Source organism: Mobula birostris, chromosome 12 (genome assembly GCF_030028105.1).
Source record: "Mobula birostris isolate sMobBir1 chromosome 12, sMobBir1.hap1, whole genome shotgun sequence".
In the NCBI taxonomy this organism is placed as follows: domain Eukaryota; kingdom Metazoa; phylum Chordata; class Chondrichthyes; order Myliobatiformes; family Myliobatidae; genus Mobula; species Mobula birostris.
Window position 1 is genome coordinate 61,440,726 of NC_092381.1, and position 17,190 is coordinate 61,457,915.

Sequence of the window (17,190 nt, forward strand, 5' to 3'; positions counted from 1 at the left end):
ACACCTACCAATTTTTTTTATTGATACACTTATAGGACCTGGATGCACGTCAGCTTAGTATGAAAACTGCTCACACATGACCACAAAGAAACTGCAGAGAATTGTGAACACAGCTCAGAATATCAGAGTCTCCGTTTCATGGCATCTATCTATACTTCTTGCTGCCTCAGTAAAGCAGCTAGCATAATCAAGACCGCTTCACCTCAAATATTCCTCCATCTCCATCTCCCACTGGACAGCAGATACAAAAGCTTGAAAGCACATACCACCAAGGACAGCTTCTATCCACTGTTATAAGACTACTAAGTAGTTCTCTAAAATAAAAAGGACTCCTGAACTCAGCTACCTCGCTATGATTTTGCGCCTTATTGTTTACTTGCACTACCCTTTCTTTATTGCTAACACAAAATACTCTGCAGATGCTGGGGTCAAAGCAACACTCACAACACACTGCAGGAACTCAACAGGTCAGGCAGCATCCGTGGAAACGATCAGTCAACATTACGGGCCGGAACCCTTCGTCAGGACTGAAGAGGGAAGGGGCAGAGGCCCTATAAAGAAGGTAGGGGCGAGGGTTTATAGGGCCTCTGCTCCTTCCCTCTTCAGTCCTGACGAAGGGTTCCGGCCCGAAACGTTGACTGATCATTTCCACGAATGCTGCCCAACCTGCTGAGTTCCTCCAGCCTGTTGTGAGTGTTGCTTTCTTTATTGCTGTTATACTTAATTCTACATTATATTGATGTAGAACAAGATAAAAATAAAGATTTGAGTTGCATGAACAGTATGCAAGACAAATTTTCTACTGTATCTCAAGATATGTTATAATAGTAAATCCATTTCGAATAGATGTCAAAGGAGCATCTAAAGATTACAAATGCAAATGCTCCTGTAGATATAAGAGACAACAGTTGCTAAATCGGCAATGGGAAAAAAAACTCCTGAACAAACTCAAGTAGCATGTATAGAAGCAAAGGAATACCAAAAGCTAAGTAGAGGTAAATAACCTTATTTTTTCACCTGGGATAGTCATCAATGGTACAAACAATTTTCCAAGTCACCCAAACTCCCATTGCTCCATTTTCCTCTCCTTATGCCCCACCAACCCCAAATTCATTCCTCTCACCCACACACTACATCTACTGGCTCTTATCTCCTTCTCCAGTTGGTCCCTCATTCCTCCTTTACCTCGTTCCACCAATCACCTTCCTTATCAGACTCGAGTATCTACAACCTCTTCCTTCCGCTCATCTTCCAGCTTTGTGTCTATCTCTATCCTTTGCTCTCTCCCACCAACCTGACTCCATCTGGCACCTAACATCACCCAGCAGCCAATGATTCCAGACTCCACCCAATCCTCCTCCTCCACCAGACCCAATCTCCGTCTCCTTCCTCACCTAGTTTCATCCATCACATGGAAGCCCCTTCCATAGCCTTCTTCTCAACTCTGAATGCTGGCAATCTCCTGTCTACACTCTTAATCCTGAAGCAGGGTCTTCACCTAAATTAATGACTATCCCTTTGTCTCCATAGATGTTGCCAGACCCACCGAGTTCCTCTAACAGTTTAAAAGCGCAAACACGAGGAAATCTGCAGATGCTGGAATTTCAAGCAACACACATATCACCAGCAACTTTTATGTGTGTCCCTCCAACAGTTTTTTTTAAGCAATTCATGGCTCTTTCCACTATTAACTTCAGGAGTACTGAGAGCAATATGTGTTTTCCATTTCCTGGTTTATGATTTTCATCTTTACTGTGGCAAAAAAAACTTTGTCTGTCAGGTGGGCCATTGGTGGATTGCCTTATGCGAACTGTTATATTTCAAAATTCATAATCCACTGCATGGTGAACAAATTCAGAACAGAAATGCAATTAAAATCAAATGACATAGTATGTCAAATGACAAAACATGTTAAAGCTACTTCACACTGCATGCAGCAGAAACCAAATCAACACTCCCACCTTCAATTTCTGTCAAAGGCTGCCAGAGCCATTCTGAAGATGGAAATTCAGGACTATGTTGTCTATGGTCTATTACCTGCAATGCATCAGCAACTGCTTGCAGGAGGCAAAAGTTAATCAAGATTACCAAGTATTGATACCAGATAATTGTAGAACTTACCTTATCGGGGTGAACAACAAGTACTGCCTTCCGATAGACTTTTTTCACTTGTTCGGGAGTTACGAGATCTGCCATGCCAACAGGCTTCCATTTTGTTTCCCCTTCCCATAAAACAGTGTGCATAGTTGACAGTAATGCTCGTATATTTCTTTCTTTCCCTTCAATCCAATCCAGTAGCTGAAATTGAAATGATAAAATTAATCTTGAGTGATAAGCAGGACTGATGATGAAATTTACCTCTAGGGACCAGACTTTGAAGTGAAGAATCTTTATCTAGAAAGATATTTTAGGTACAAAATATTCTAAAATACATTTTGAATCTAGCTTTATCCAAAGTACCAAAATAAATTACTTGCACGTGGGGTTAGAACAATTTTGACTTTTACGACACAGTATCAACTTGCATTCAGGATATGTAACTGATGAAGAATAAAGAAAACTTATTTTGCTTCAAGTGAATACCTTATAAACACTGTTTCACGAAAGTATCTAATGAACAGAATATACCACTTCCCAAACCAGAAAGTCACACAGCTATTTGGGTTAAATAACACATTTTATAGGACATTTATTAAATTGCTAGAAATTGACATGTGGTTTCCTAAATTCGTATTGCACATGACCTTTGTAGACAGGAAGAGAGACAATTTCATCTCATTATTCTTCATTACATTGAGTTACTTGCCCACTGGTGACAAGACAACAGATTATGTAACCCAATCTCTTGCACATACATAGATACAACATAGACCAGGCTCTTCCAACTCAACGGACCACACCACCCAGCAAACCACCTATTTAACCCTAGCCTAATCAGAGGGGAATTTACAATGACCAATTGACCTACTAACCAGTACGTCATTAGGCTGTGGGAGGATACTGCAGCACCTGGAGGTTCATTGGAGATTGTAGAAACTCCTTACAAATGGCGCTAGAGTTGAACTCCAAACTCCAGAATACCCCAAGTTGTAATCGTGGCATGCTACCTACTACACCATCATGGTGCCCATGCTCTTGAGATATCTGGATTCTTAATTGAAGCATAATCCTGGTGTACCTCTTTATTTGAGACCTGACATTTACAGGCATTACTTTTGATCTTACAAGTTGTTTAGCTGTGATTAAGGCTTTTATTTTTAAATTCCAGTATTTCTTCCTTCATTCTTACTATCATAGTGCAGTCACATTGAGGGTGCATTTGTTCAAGAAATAATATCTTATTTGTTTAATTTCTCATAAGTCAGAAGGAAATCTACTTTTTCCTTTGGACATAAATGAAGTTAAGACCTGGTGTTCATCTGGAAAAAAAAGTGTAGTAATTTACAAAAATGTGTAGACCTTAAACTAAATATGCACTAGCTTTTAGTAAAACTGTATTTTTGAAAACAATGGAGAATTATGTTTGTTAATTTTTTTCTTCATTTTGATTTTGAAGGCAAACAATGGTCATTTAAATGTATCTGAGTAGACAACAAGGTTTTCCATTTGCTTTCCTATAACTGATTTACTGTTCAGGAGCACATTAACTCAAATAACCAATCATTCTCTTCTAAAAGATGGTCAACCTAGTAGAAAAAAAACTCGAGTTTATGTACTCCTATAGTCAAAACAAGCTATCATTCAGTTTTCCGGGGCCAGTTTCAGACAACTGGCAAGAGGCTTAGTGGCAGGTTGGTCATCTGTCCTGGAAGACCGCACTACACCTAAATAATTAAAAACATAAAAATAGGAACAGGCCACCTGCTCCCTTAAGCCTGCAATACCATTTAATATAATCAGGGCTGATCCACCCCCATCTTGATTCTTCCTCTGTGCCAGATCTCCATAGCCTTCAATTTCCCAACCTTTCAAAATTTATCAACCTCCACTTTAAATATTTCAAATAATCTATTTCCCAACACTCTTGGGAAAGCAAAGAATTGCAAAAGCCAAATGGTGGCGTAGTGGCATCAGCGCCGGACTTCGGAGCGAAGGCTCCCGAGTTTGAATCCAGCCGGCTCCCTTGCACGCTTTCCATCCATGCTGGGTTGAGCGTCGAGCATCGAGCTAGCAACTCAGCCTCGTAAAAGTAAGAATGCCTGCTAAAAAAAAAAATGCTGTCATGACGGCGTCCCGATGACTCCACTTGGAGTTAAGGGCTTTCTTCTTCTTCAAAGAATTGCAAAGTCCAATACACCTACCAAGAATAATACCTCTGGGGGGGGGGGGGTGGTATGGTAGTGCAGTGGTTAGCACAATGCTCTACAGTACCGGTGAACGGGGTTCAATTCCTGCCGCTGCATGAAAGGGGTACGTATGTACATTTTTCCCATGACTGCATGGGTTTCCTCCCACAGTCCAAGATCCAGCAGTTGGTAGGTTAATTGGTCATTGTAAATCGTCCCGTCATTTGGCTCAGGTTAAATCAGTGGATTGCTGGGCAACATGACTAGAAGGGCCAGAAGGGCCTATTTCGTATGGTACCTCAATAATTAAATAAATAAATTTTAAATGACCAGCCCTCGTCTTGAACCAATACCAGTCTGTTGTGTATTTAATATTTGAGTAATCGCGTATGTACATTGTTTGATTAAGCATTCTTGCTAGTTTAAGTAATTCATTGAGGGTTATATGTATAAATACGTGTACTCTATGTGTCACGGTACCGTGTGATATGTGTATACCTCACTTAAAGTAAAACCGAAGTTAGACCAACATTCCCCGACTCCTGTGTCTTCCTTTAAATTAGTTCAATGATTTGAAGATACAAAACATAACATTGGTAGTGAGGTATTTTTAAAATGAGCCCAAGGCAGCTACAGGTTTCCCCCACCATCCGAAGGTGCAGCGTTCCTATGAAACGGTTCGTAAGCCGGAATGTTGTAAAGCAAAGAAGCAATTACCATTTACATGGGAAAATTTTGTGAGCGTTCGCAGACCCAAAAATAACCTACCAAATCATGCCAAATAACACATAAAACCTAAGATAACAGTAACATATAGTAAAAGCAGGAATGATATGATAAATACATAGCCTATATAACGCAGAAATACTATTCCACAATCATTGCCGGCACTGTTCTCCGTGGTGAAAATCTTACGCAAGCGTTCTCAGGAGAAAATCTTACACAAGCGCTGTTGGCAAAATCACTCTCTCCAGTAACCTTTAAGCTATGAAGCTGCCAAATCATACCAAATAACACGTAAAAATACACAGCCTAAGTAGAAATAATGTATGTTCAGTGTAGTATCACTTACAGGAATTGGGAAGACAGCTTGCCGAGCACACTGATGATGGTGTGTTAGACTGAGTCGTCGCAGGGTGGGGTGGTGCAGTGGTCCCCCAACCTCCAGGCTGCCGACCGATACCGATCCGTGAACCATGCAGGGGTCCAGCGGTAGCTGGGAGGCACACAGCACATCTTTAAGAAAAAAGCCAAAATAAACAAGCTAATTAATTAGGTACCGCCCGGCACGTAACTGTTGGCCCAGATCAGAGGCAATGTAATCGGCAATCGTCTCTGATCTGGGCCGACAATTACGTGCCGGGCGGCACCTAATTAATTAGCATGTTTATTTCGGCTTTTTTCTTAAAGATGTGCTGGGTGCCTCCCAGCTACCGCTGCATTCTCCACGAATTGGTTTCTGTCCAGGGTCTAGGGGTTGGGGTGGTGGGACACTGGGGTGTCATCTCATCATCGTCTGTTTCCATTAGGGCAGGCAGCTCATCTTCTCCGATGACTGCGCGCCTCGATGTCGAAGGTCGAGGTTCGTCGTCTGCTGTGGAAGGCTTGCTTGACTGCTGAGCCTCGCACATTTTTAGAGCATATAGTTCCTTGTAAGCACTCAAACCATCTTGCAAAATATGTGTACCCTAAACTGACGTACCCTTTCAAAATTAAAGTCGTACTTTACCATTGCAGCGAAAATCTCACGCAGTTGCTTCACATTCAGTTCCTGGACGACTTCACTTTCACTACTGAATTCGGTTTTGATTATTATCCTTTCCTCTTCCAATTGCATCAGCTCTTCACCTATCAGTTTTTGGTCATGGAATGCCAAAACCTCTTCAACATCATCTTCGTCAACTTCCACAAGCCAAACTCACTTTGTCCTTACTTCGTTCACCACGATCGAAACGCTTAATTATGTCTAGTTTTACGTGAAGTGTAACACCCTTATGAGCTCTTTTAGGCTTTTCTGATACAATAGACAATAGGTGCAGGAGTAGGCCATTCGGCCCTTCGAGCCAGCACCCCCATTCACTGTGATCATGGCTGATCATCCATAATCAGTATCCAGTTCCTGCCTTATCCCCATAACCTTTGATTCCGCTATCTTTAAGAGCTCTATCCATCTCTTTCTTGAAAGCATCCAGAGACTTGGCCTCCACAGCCTTCTGGGGCACAGCATTCCATATATCCACCACTCTCTGGGTGAAAAAGCTTTTCCTCAACTCCGTTCTAAATGGCCTACCCCTTATTCTTAAACTGTGGCCTTTGGTTCTGGACTCACCCATCAGCGGGAACATGCTTCCTGCCTCCAGCGTGTCCAATCCCTTAATAATCTTATATGTTTCAATAAGATCCCCTCTCAGCCTTCTAAATTCCAGAGTATACAAGCCCAGTCGCTCCAATCTTTCAACATATGACTGTCTCGCCATCCTGGGAATTAACCTTGTGAACCTACGCTGCACTCCCTCAATAGCAAGAATGTCCTTCCTCAAATTTGGAGACCAAAACTGCACACCGTACTCCAGGTGTGGTCTCACCAGGGCCCTGTACAGCTGCAGAAAGACCTGTTTGCTCTTATACTCAACTCCCCTTGTTATGAAGGCCAGCATGCCATTAGCTTTCTTCACTGCCTGCTGTACTTGCATGCTTGCTTTCAGTGACTGATGTACAAAAACACTTAGATCTCGTTGTGCTTCCCCTTTTCCTAACTTGACTCCATTTAGATAATAATCTGCCTTCCCGTTCTTACCACCAAAGTGGATAACCTCACATTTATCCACATTAAACTGCATCTGCCATGCATCTGCCCACTCACCCAGCCTGTCCAAGTCACCCTGCATTCTCATAACATCCTCCTCACATTTCACACTGCCACCCAGCTTTGTGTCATCGGCAAATTTGCTAATGTTACTTTTAATTCCCTCATCTAAATCATTAATATATATTGTAAACAGCTGCGGTCCCAGCACTGAACCCTGCGGTACCCCACTGGTCACCGCCTGCCATTCCGAAAGGGACCCGTTAATTGCTACTCTTTGTTTTCTGTCAGGCAGCCAATTTTCAATCCATGTCAGTACTCTGCCCCCAATACCATGTGCCCTAATTTTGCCCACTAATCTCCTATGTGGGACTTTATCAAAGGCATTCTGAAAGTCCAGGTACACTACATCCACTGGCTCTCCCTTGTCCATTTTCATAGTTACATCCTCAAAAAATTCCAGCAGATTAGTCAAGCACGATTTCCCCTTCATAAATCCATGCTGACTCGGACCAATCCTGTTACTGCTATCCAGATGTGTCGTAATTTCATCTTTTATAATTGACTCCAGCATCTTTCCCACCACCGACGTGAGGCTAACCAGTCTATAATTCCCTGTTTTCTCTCTTCCTCCCTTCTTGAAGAGAGGGACAACATTAGCCAGCCTCCAATCCACAGGAACTGATCCTGAATCTATAGAACATTGGAAAATGATTACCAATGCGTCCACGATTTCTAAAGCCACCTCCTTAAGTACCCTGGGATGCAGACTATCAGGTCCCGGGGACTTATCAGCCTTCAGACCTAACAGCCTATCCAACACCATTTCCTGCCTAATATAAATTTCCTTCAATTCATCCATTACCCTAGATTCTTTGGCCACTATTACATCTGGGAGATTGTTTGTGTCTTCCCAAGTGAAGACAGATCCAAAGTACCTGTTCAACTTTTCTGCCATTTCCTTGTTCCCCATAATAAATTCACCCGCTTCTGTCTTCAAGGGCCCAATTTTGGTCTTAGCTATTTTTTTTTCCTTTTCACATACCTAAAGAAGCTTTTACTATCCTCCTTTATATTCTTGGCTAGTTTACCTTCGTACCTCATTTTTTCTCTGCATATTGCCTTTTTAGTTACCTTCTGTTGCTCTTTAAAGGTTTCCCAATCCTCCGGCTTCCTACTCATCTTTGCTATGTTATACTTCTTCTCTTTTATTTTTATACTGTCCATTACTTCCCTTGTCAGCCACAGCCTCCCCTTACTCCCCTTAGGATCTTTCTTCCTCTTTGGAATGAACTGATCCTGCACCTTCCGCATTATTCCCAGAAACACTTGCCATTGCTGTTCCACTGTCATCCCTGCTGGGGTATTGTTCCATTGAACTTTGGCCAGCTCCTCCCTCATAGCACCATAGTTCCCTTTGTTCAACTGTAATATTGACACTTCTGAGTTTCCCTCCTCCCTCTCAAATTGTAGATTAAAACTTATCATATTATAGTCACTAACTCCTAATGGCTCCTTTACCTCGAGGTCCCTGATCAAATCTGGTTCACTGCACAACACTAAATCTAGAATTGCATTCTCTCTGGTAGGGTCCAGTACAAGCTGTTCTAAGAATCCATCTCGGAGGGACTCCACAAACTCCCTTTCTTGGGGTCCAGTACCAACCTGATTTCTCCAGTCTACCTGCATGTTGAAGTCCCCCATAACAACCGTAGCATTACCTTTGTGATACCTTCGAACTCATCTTGCAAACGGCAGCTCACAGGCACGTGTTTAAGCGATGCCGGCGAGAATGCCGTTCCGAATCCAGGGGAGAGCAGCTGCTCGGGGCGCGCGCTGCCTTTTATCGCACGCTGCCTTTCTTTGTAACAGTGAAAACACTTTCTGTTAGCGAAAACAGGTAACTAATGTAGGTCTTTCGTAACAGTGAGGTTTTGTAAAGTGAACGTTTGAAAAGCGGCGGACACCTGCACCAACCTATTGAAGCTCAGCACGACATTCAACCTTTTAAAAAAAAAAGTGTAGCGAAGAACTTAAGAGTTTTAAAAACGTACAGCACTTGTTCTTCTGAAGGGAGGACATGATCAAGTTTTCTTAAAACAAGGCAGTAAATAGAGGAATTCACAGGTTCATAAAGAGTGAGTACCGTGTGGTAATAATCATTAAAAAATAGCAGAAATGGCTGGCTACACTGGAAAAATTGATATGGTTGATTACACAAAAGATAACTCAAATATATATACTGACTTAATTCAGCAATATTTTAAAACAAATGAAACAGCCAACAAGGAACGAGTATCAATTTTGCTGAATGCATTGGATTAAAGGTATACAGTTTGATTTGTCTGTTCCAACCAAGCCATCTAAAATGAGCTTCACTGATATTGTGAAAGTAATGCAGGAACATTTAGAACTGAATACATTGTTGATTGCAGAAGATTTTAGGTTTCATAAGTGGAATCAAAAAGAGGGGAATCCATTTCAGCATACATGACAGAATTGAAGTGATTGAGTGTTACCAGCTCAGTAATGGGTTTAATGATACACTGAGAGATTGTTTAAGGTTGTGGAATCTTTAAAGAAAGCATTCAAAAACGGCTCTTAAATAAGCACAACTTACATTCAAAAGAGCAATAGAAATTGCTATTTCAATGGAAACCACAGACAGAGACGCCATTCAGTTGTAGTCAGGAATTAAAGTGAGCGTGAAGAAAAGTACAGAACAGAAAGCAGTTTGGCCAAACAAATTATGTTACTATTGTGGCAGGGGCTCACATACACCAAACCAATGCAGGGCTAGAGGCGAAATTTGAAGAAAATGCAACAAAATAAGACACATACAAAGAGCACAGTGGGCAGACAAAAATAAATGGACTGCACAAGGAAGAGTAAAAGCTAAGAAGTCAAGTTGCAGTTTAAAAAATAACACTAATCTGCACATCTTTGATGAGAAATCGGATAATGATGAGAGTGACACAGGTTTGTGTAGTCTCGAGATTTACAGTTTGAAAATTATTAATAGACAAGCAATAAGACATGCCAGAAGTGAATGGCAAATTATTGTAATTAAAATGGAATTGGATACTGGTTCAGCTGTTTGTCATTCCACAAAATAAGTTTTAATGGCATTTCTAAGATACCAAACTGAAGCCTGCAGATATCCAACAAAGAACTCATACTGGAGAAAAGATAACTCCTGCAGGAATGACATTTGTAATTGTGAAATATAACAACCAACAAGCCACATTGAGCTCGTATGTGGTAAAATCCAAAGGACGAGCATTGTGGGAGCGCGATCGGCTGAGGCAACCGCAACTTGATTGGAGATCTATTCACCAAATGAATGCCACATCCCCTGTAATAGAGTCAACTGAAAGTGAATTAAGAAAGGCACTGGATGATGCCACAATTGTCTCCATGCTGACCACCATAAACCGCTGCCCAACAGAGGACAAACGTGTGTTGGTGCCAACCTCTGTGCTTCTAGTTAGAAAGCATATTGGACCAAGGAAGGACCACGCTGCTCAGAAGAATTGTGAAAGTGACGAAAGCAGTGATCTGACTCTGACTACAAAAGTTTTTGTAGGCTACACACCCGAGAAAGCTTCTGATATGTTAATAAGACGTTACTCGCTAAATATGGCATGTTTGAAGCTGGAAGAGAGCTCAAGGAGCGTCCGGAAAGTTGCAAGCATTCAGCTTTTGTGAGGATAGAGAAACAGAATCTACTCTGTGTGCACTCGGGTTATTGCATGAACTTCAAGTGGGAGACAAATAATTGCTTGTAAAAATAGATGCAAAGACCAAAGTTCAGCTGGATGAATGGAAGGCCAAACTGAAAGCAGTCAATGTAGATATGAAAAGAGTGGATTCAAGAGATGATGTTGTGGATGAGGAAACCAGGAGGACAGATCAGATCATAAAGGGAGCAATAGAAGGATTAATAAGAGATTACTGCAGTAACTAAATGCACCTTCCCAAAATCAAGATGCACAAAACTAGAAGAAAAAGGAAGGATAAGAGAGGTGCCCAGAGCTGTCAAAACCATTCCCTGCAGTCTCAGAGTCAACTCCTACAACCACCATGCAGGAAGCTTCAGAATCTGAGATCATTTCGCAGCCACAAGTCTCACCTGCCAAGCAGTGATCCCCCTTGTCAGGAAAGACATTATCCCACAAGAATAAGAAATCCACCACAGCAATTAAATATTTTGGACTGAATAGGAAAATTTAAAATTTACAATGCTGAGATGTCGGTATGCAGTAGTTGTATTGTATAATAAACTGCGTGTAATTGAGATGCATTCTAGGAATAATGGTGCACAGTTCCCTGAAGGTGGAATCTCATGTGGATAGGGTGGTGAAGAAAGCTTTTGGTATGCTGGCCTTTATTAATCAGAGTATTGAGTATAGGAGTTGGGATGTAATGTTGAAATTGTACAAGGCATTGGTGAGGCCAAATTTGAAGTATTGCGTACAGTTCTAGTCACCGAATTATGGGAAAGATGTCAACAAAATTGAGAGGGTACAGAGAAGATTTACTAGAATGTTAGCTGGGTTTCATCTCCTAAGTTACAGAGAAAGGTTGAACAAGTTGGGTCTTTATTCTTTGGAGCAGGGAAAATTGAGGGGGGACGATAGAGGTATTTAAAATTATGAGGGGGATAGATAAGAGTTGATGTGGATAGGCTTTTTCCATTGCGAGTAGGGGAGATTCAAACAAGAGGACATGAGTTGAGAGTTAAAGGGCAAAAGTTTAGGGGTAATATGAGGGGGAACTTCTTTACTCAGAGACTGGTAGCTGTATGGAATGAGCTTCCAACAGAAGTGGTTGAGGCAGGTTCGACGTTGTCATTTAAAGTTAAATTGGATAGCTATATGGACAGGAAAGGAATGGAGGGTTATGGGCTGAGTGCAGGTCGGTGGGACTAGATGAGAGTAAGATTTCAGCACAGACTAGAAGGGTTGAGATAGCCTGTTTCCGTGCTGTAATTATTAAATGGTTATATTCTCTATTGGGTTGGAGTTTATAGCTAAGCAGGGAGGAGATTAAGCATTCTTGTTTGTTTAAATAATTCATTAAGGGTTATATGTAAAAGTGCATGAATTGTATACCTCATCACGCTATTGTGTGATACGTGCACAACTTGCTTAAAGTGAACCCAAGGTTGGACCCGCATTCCCAAACTCCCTTTTTTTCCTTTGAATTAGTTTAATGTTTTGAAGACTTTCGCACAAGTGAAAATATCTTACATCTACTTTGTCAAACCCCCTGAGAATCTTTATGTTTTAATACACCTTTCATTCTTCTAAACTTCACAGACCAACCTGCTTAGTCTCTCTTGACAGGACATCACTCTCATCTCATCCTTTGGAAGCTATCTGAAGCTACCAGGTAAACAGATTAATACTCGACATCTGTCCTCACCAACATCCTATGCAACTGAAACCAACTGAACTTTTTCTACATTCTAATTCCTCTGCAATAAAGATCAAAATGCTTTTAATCCTCCTGTCTAGTTGTTACACATGGCTGATCCTTTTTTGTTAATGTCAGGAACAACACATAGATTCTTCTGTACTTCAGTCATGTGTAGTCACATTCCATTCAGAATTTGATCTTTACCAAATACACAAGTGTATGACCTTACACTTTCTCACATTATACTCAATTGGCCAAGGCTTCACCCATTTACAATTTCTCACCATCCTGTTGCACAATAACAAATATTCTCCTTACAGCTCTTCCACTTATTTTTATGCCATCAGCAAACTTGGGTATCAGACAATCTGCCTCTCCTCTAGCTCAGTAACATATATAGTAAATAACTGAGGACCGAGGAACTTCTAACCTCAAAGATCTACTTATTCCAATTCAGTCTTCCATACATAACTAATTTTCAATCCATGGTAGTACATTTCCTCCAATATGACAAGCTCTAAAAAATGCAAGACAGCATATTAATTTTTAAGTAAAATACTGCTACATAAAGTTACCTGCAAAATGAAACATGTAAAACTAAATATAACAGGTCTTCTCTATTATTGTCAATCTAATTAAAATATGCAACTTGCCTTCAATTTCTCAGGATCCATATCTTTAGCCATTTCTTCCTTTCTCATTTCAGATATCGTCTTTGGACCTCTCTTATCCTTCTGGGATGCAAACCCTTGGCTTGACAACAAGTCCTCAAAGTTACTGTCTGCAACCTTTGGCCGAGTTCCTAAAATAAATTGGAAAATCTTTACCATAAGTCAAGAAGTTTTAGAGTCGGGCAAATTAGAATAGCGAGATGATCAATAAATTAATTAGAAGACCATTTCAAACAACCACTATTTGCATAGTCAGCGTTTTTATTTCAACTAAATGCTAATATTATATTATTTAAAGAGAACCACAGTCACAACAACAATCTTGCGAAAATAAAGCAAGACTACTTCAGTAGGTTGCATTAGTTTATGAATGGGACACATCCAAAGTGGGCTTATTGTCTAACAATGCAACTACAGACAGAATTTTTTGAAAGAAATAAAAAAAATCATTTCAACTGATCTGATTCATAAGCCATATAAAAATGAGAATAATGGTTCTTGCCAAATGCATTCATTGGCATTCTTTTTCTAGTGCAGTTAAAGATGTTAAGTGGAAGCTAAGAGACAAGCTCGATAGCAAGTCCAACTTCAGGAGAATTTGGAGATAAGGATGGAGTAATACATTTGCAATTCAACACAAGTTATGCTTAAGAGCAACTGTGCAATAAATCACAGTGAATTTTCTGTTTCAAGCTTCTGGATACAGTTAGTGTATACATGCAAATACATTCTCGTTGATGTCCTTGGACAGACACCAGAAACATAATTTGTGCTGGTTTTCACCCCCAATCCAGACAGATTGAACAGTCCTCCTACCTTCCTCAATGAAATTTACTAACTAGTAACTAGTTAATATGCTCCTTTCCTATCACAAACAAGAGAAAATCTGCAGATTCTGTAAATCCAAGCAACACAAAAATCCAAGCCTGCCGAAGGGTCTCAGCCCAAAATCTCAACTGTACTCTTTCCCATAGATGCTGCCTGGCCTGCTGAGTTCCTCCAGCATTTTGTGTGTGTTGATCCTTTCCTATCTTCTTTTCCATAGGATCAAAAACAGGTGTTTATAATGCTCATTACAACTGTTTATTTTGAACTACCTACAGGAACACACAATAGCAATCAGATCAAGTCACTTCGCAGGAAATCAGCCCCTTTTGTTATGTCTCAAAAATTAAGCAAATGAAATCAGAAACTAATGTAAAGGGAAAAAAACTGTTTGCTATTAATCTGTAATAAAGGAAAACACCAGAAGCGACAAAAATCTTAACTACATATAATTGAGATATTAAAGACCAGTCAGCATAGCAGCAAGTTGCAGTGATAATTTAATTACAAATTTATGCACCTGTTTAACTTCAGACCTAAATTAATCTGATACATTCCTAAAGACAAGGGGAAAAAAAGAGCCATCATTTGGTTATTCTAATACTTACTATTCTATTCACTTGTTTTGCTTGGAAGACATTAAAGAGCAAAGTAGAGAAAAGCTTTCATACTTACCGAAATTTGGTCCTCTTGATCCACGTTCTTCTCTAGAACCAATGACACTAGCAAAGCTCACATTATAATTAGGTCTATTTTGTGGAGATGACTGGGGTACTGGCTGCTGGGGCTTTGACTGTTTAGTTTGTGGCTGTTGCCATGCAGATGAACCTTGCTGCCGACCAAATGCCGCATTCTGTTGCCAAGAACCTCCTCCTACGGGTTGAGGGGATTGTTTCTGTGGAGACCCCACTGGTTGAAATGGTCCTCCTGATGTCCCAGTAGGGGTGGTGGGTTTGCTCGAAAATGATGAACCACCTGGTTTTGGATCACATAACATTTAAATATTAAAAATAGTTTCTAACATGAATGATGTTCAAATCTGCAGAATATTCTATTTTATACCGTAGCAAAGTGCAATGTTTAAAAATGAAGGAAATGCAGCAGCCCAAAAAAGATTTAATAGTTAAATAATCAAACATCGAGTGATGACCCAAATTCAGACAGGGTAACATTCTCCTCAGGCTAAGATAACCTTGCAAGTTCCTCCTCTGAACACCTAGGAGCTGGTGACTAAATCTGGGAGAGCTACCACAGTGTTAGTCAATCAACTATTAAATGCAGTCCTAACCATGGATTCACACCCTACTGAAAATGTCAGGCCCCTCAATCGCCATGCCTGTCTTTGCCTTCTTGTATCAACAGGTCATCTCCACCAGGTGGCAGTAGAGTGGTATTTAACAGCAGGGCAAGTTTTGGTAATTCTCAATGTCATCCCCAGAACACATGAAATACCATGGCACTGAGTCAAGGATTGGCAAGAAAGTTTCCTCCATATTACTATTTAATGAATTTTGTCGATGTTCCATATTGAACATTACTTGGAATACTGACAGCAACAAGGCTAAAATGTCCTGTGTTTGGAGGTCTTCAGTGACAATTGTCAATACTGGCCTGGTGGCACCACCACTCACTAAGCTATCTGAATAATTAAGACCAAGTCGCCAGGCTGGAACTTCAGTTCTCATTCTCACATTCAATATATCAGATAAAGGAAACTACCGCAGATGCTGAAAATCTGAAATTAAAAAAACAGAAAACACCGGAAATAGTTAGGTCAGCAGCATCTGTGGAGAGAAACAGAGTTAAACTTTCAGGTCAATGACTTTTCCAAAGTTCCAACAGCATTGAAGAAATGTAGCACCATTCAAAATAAAGCAGCCTAATTTCCTGGTAATACACTAAGTACCTTGAACCTTTTAGAGTCAGGATGGCAACAGACCCTTCCTGCTCAACAACCCCAAACTGCCCATCTACAGTCATATATTCAAGTTACTAACCGACAGGTCTTTGAAATGTGGGTGGAAACCAGGGTTCCCAGAGGAAACCCACATGGTCGCAGGAGAACATACAAACTCCTTACAGCCAGCAACAAAATTAAACCTGGGTTACTGGTTCTGTAATAGTGTTACACTAACTGCTATGCCACTGTGTTGCCTAGGTATTCCCACTTACAAGTTCCCCTCCAAATCACACCCCAGTTTGACCGGGGTAAACACTGCCATTCCTCCATCGTTGCTGGATCCAAATCCTGGAACACCCTACCCAACAGTCCTGTGACAGCAATTTCAACAGCAAGCCTGCAAGTGGTTCAAGGCAGCTGCTCAAATATTTATTGCTTATTTATCTATTATTTCTTGTATTTTCTTTCTTTTTTTATTTGCACAGTTTGTAGTCTTTTGCACACTGGCTGCCTGCCCTGTTGGTGCAGTCATTCATTGATTCTATTCTGGTTATTGGGTTTATTGAGTATGTCTGCAAGCAAATGAACCTCAGTATTGTATATGGTGACATATACAACCCTGACAATAAATCTACTTTGAACTTTTGTTTTATTATCCAGCGGTAATGGACAAGGACAACACTACTGACTTACTCTCTAAAGAATTGATAGTTACTTTCATTGTCTATACAAGGCACTTGCAATTGTCTTCCCAAACACAATACAACCCTTGATTGCCTATACAATCTACTGCAAGAAGCTAGCTTTTATTTATCAGGCTTTCAATAATTGTTTTGTCATTCATGTATCACTTTGTATGGGATTTAAATATATGCAATGTTCTTAAGATATTAGTTCACATGTTTTACATTTTTAAAAACAGAAAAAAAACCACTTGAGCAGATGAGGTGGATGTACAAATCAAAACTAACCTTTGATACAACTAATAGAAGGTGATCTCAGTGCCAGAGACCCAAGTTCAATTCTGACCTCAAGTTGTGGATTTTGCCTCAGTTCACTTTTGGACAATTAATAAGATTTTTATTAATGGAAAATATAACCAGTTTTCTAAAAGTTTTCTATTGTGGCTAACTCCTTTAATTCTTAGAGATTCTTAGAGATAGGATCTATAGGCATTTAGAGAATCATGGTCTGATCAGGGACAGCCAGCATGGCTTTGTGAAGGGCAGATCGTGTCTAACAAGCCTGATAGAGTTCTTTGAGGAGGTGACCAGGCATATA

General features: G+C 40.4%; 1 protein-coding gene across 1 annotated transcript in view; it reads right to left on the bottom strand.

Annotated features, from left to right (window-relative positions):
• Positions 1–17,190, bottom strand: part of dnajc6 (DnaJ (Hsp40) homolog, subfamily C, member 6) — a 95,438-nt gene that overhangs the window by 11,629 nt on the left and 66,619 nt on the right. The window contains exons 16-18 of the mRNA XM_072274549.1: positions 14,685–14,984; positions 13,167–13,315; positions 2,122–2,298 (exon numbers count right to left, since the gene is read on the bottom strand). Coding sequence (XP_072130650.1) covers positions 2,122–2,298; positions 13,167–13,315; positions 14,685–14,984 — 626 coding nt within the window. The remainder of the gene's footprint in view (positions 1–2,121; positions 2,299–13,166; positions 13,316–14,684; positions 14,985–17,190) is intronic.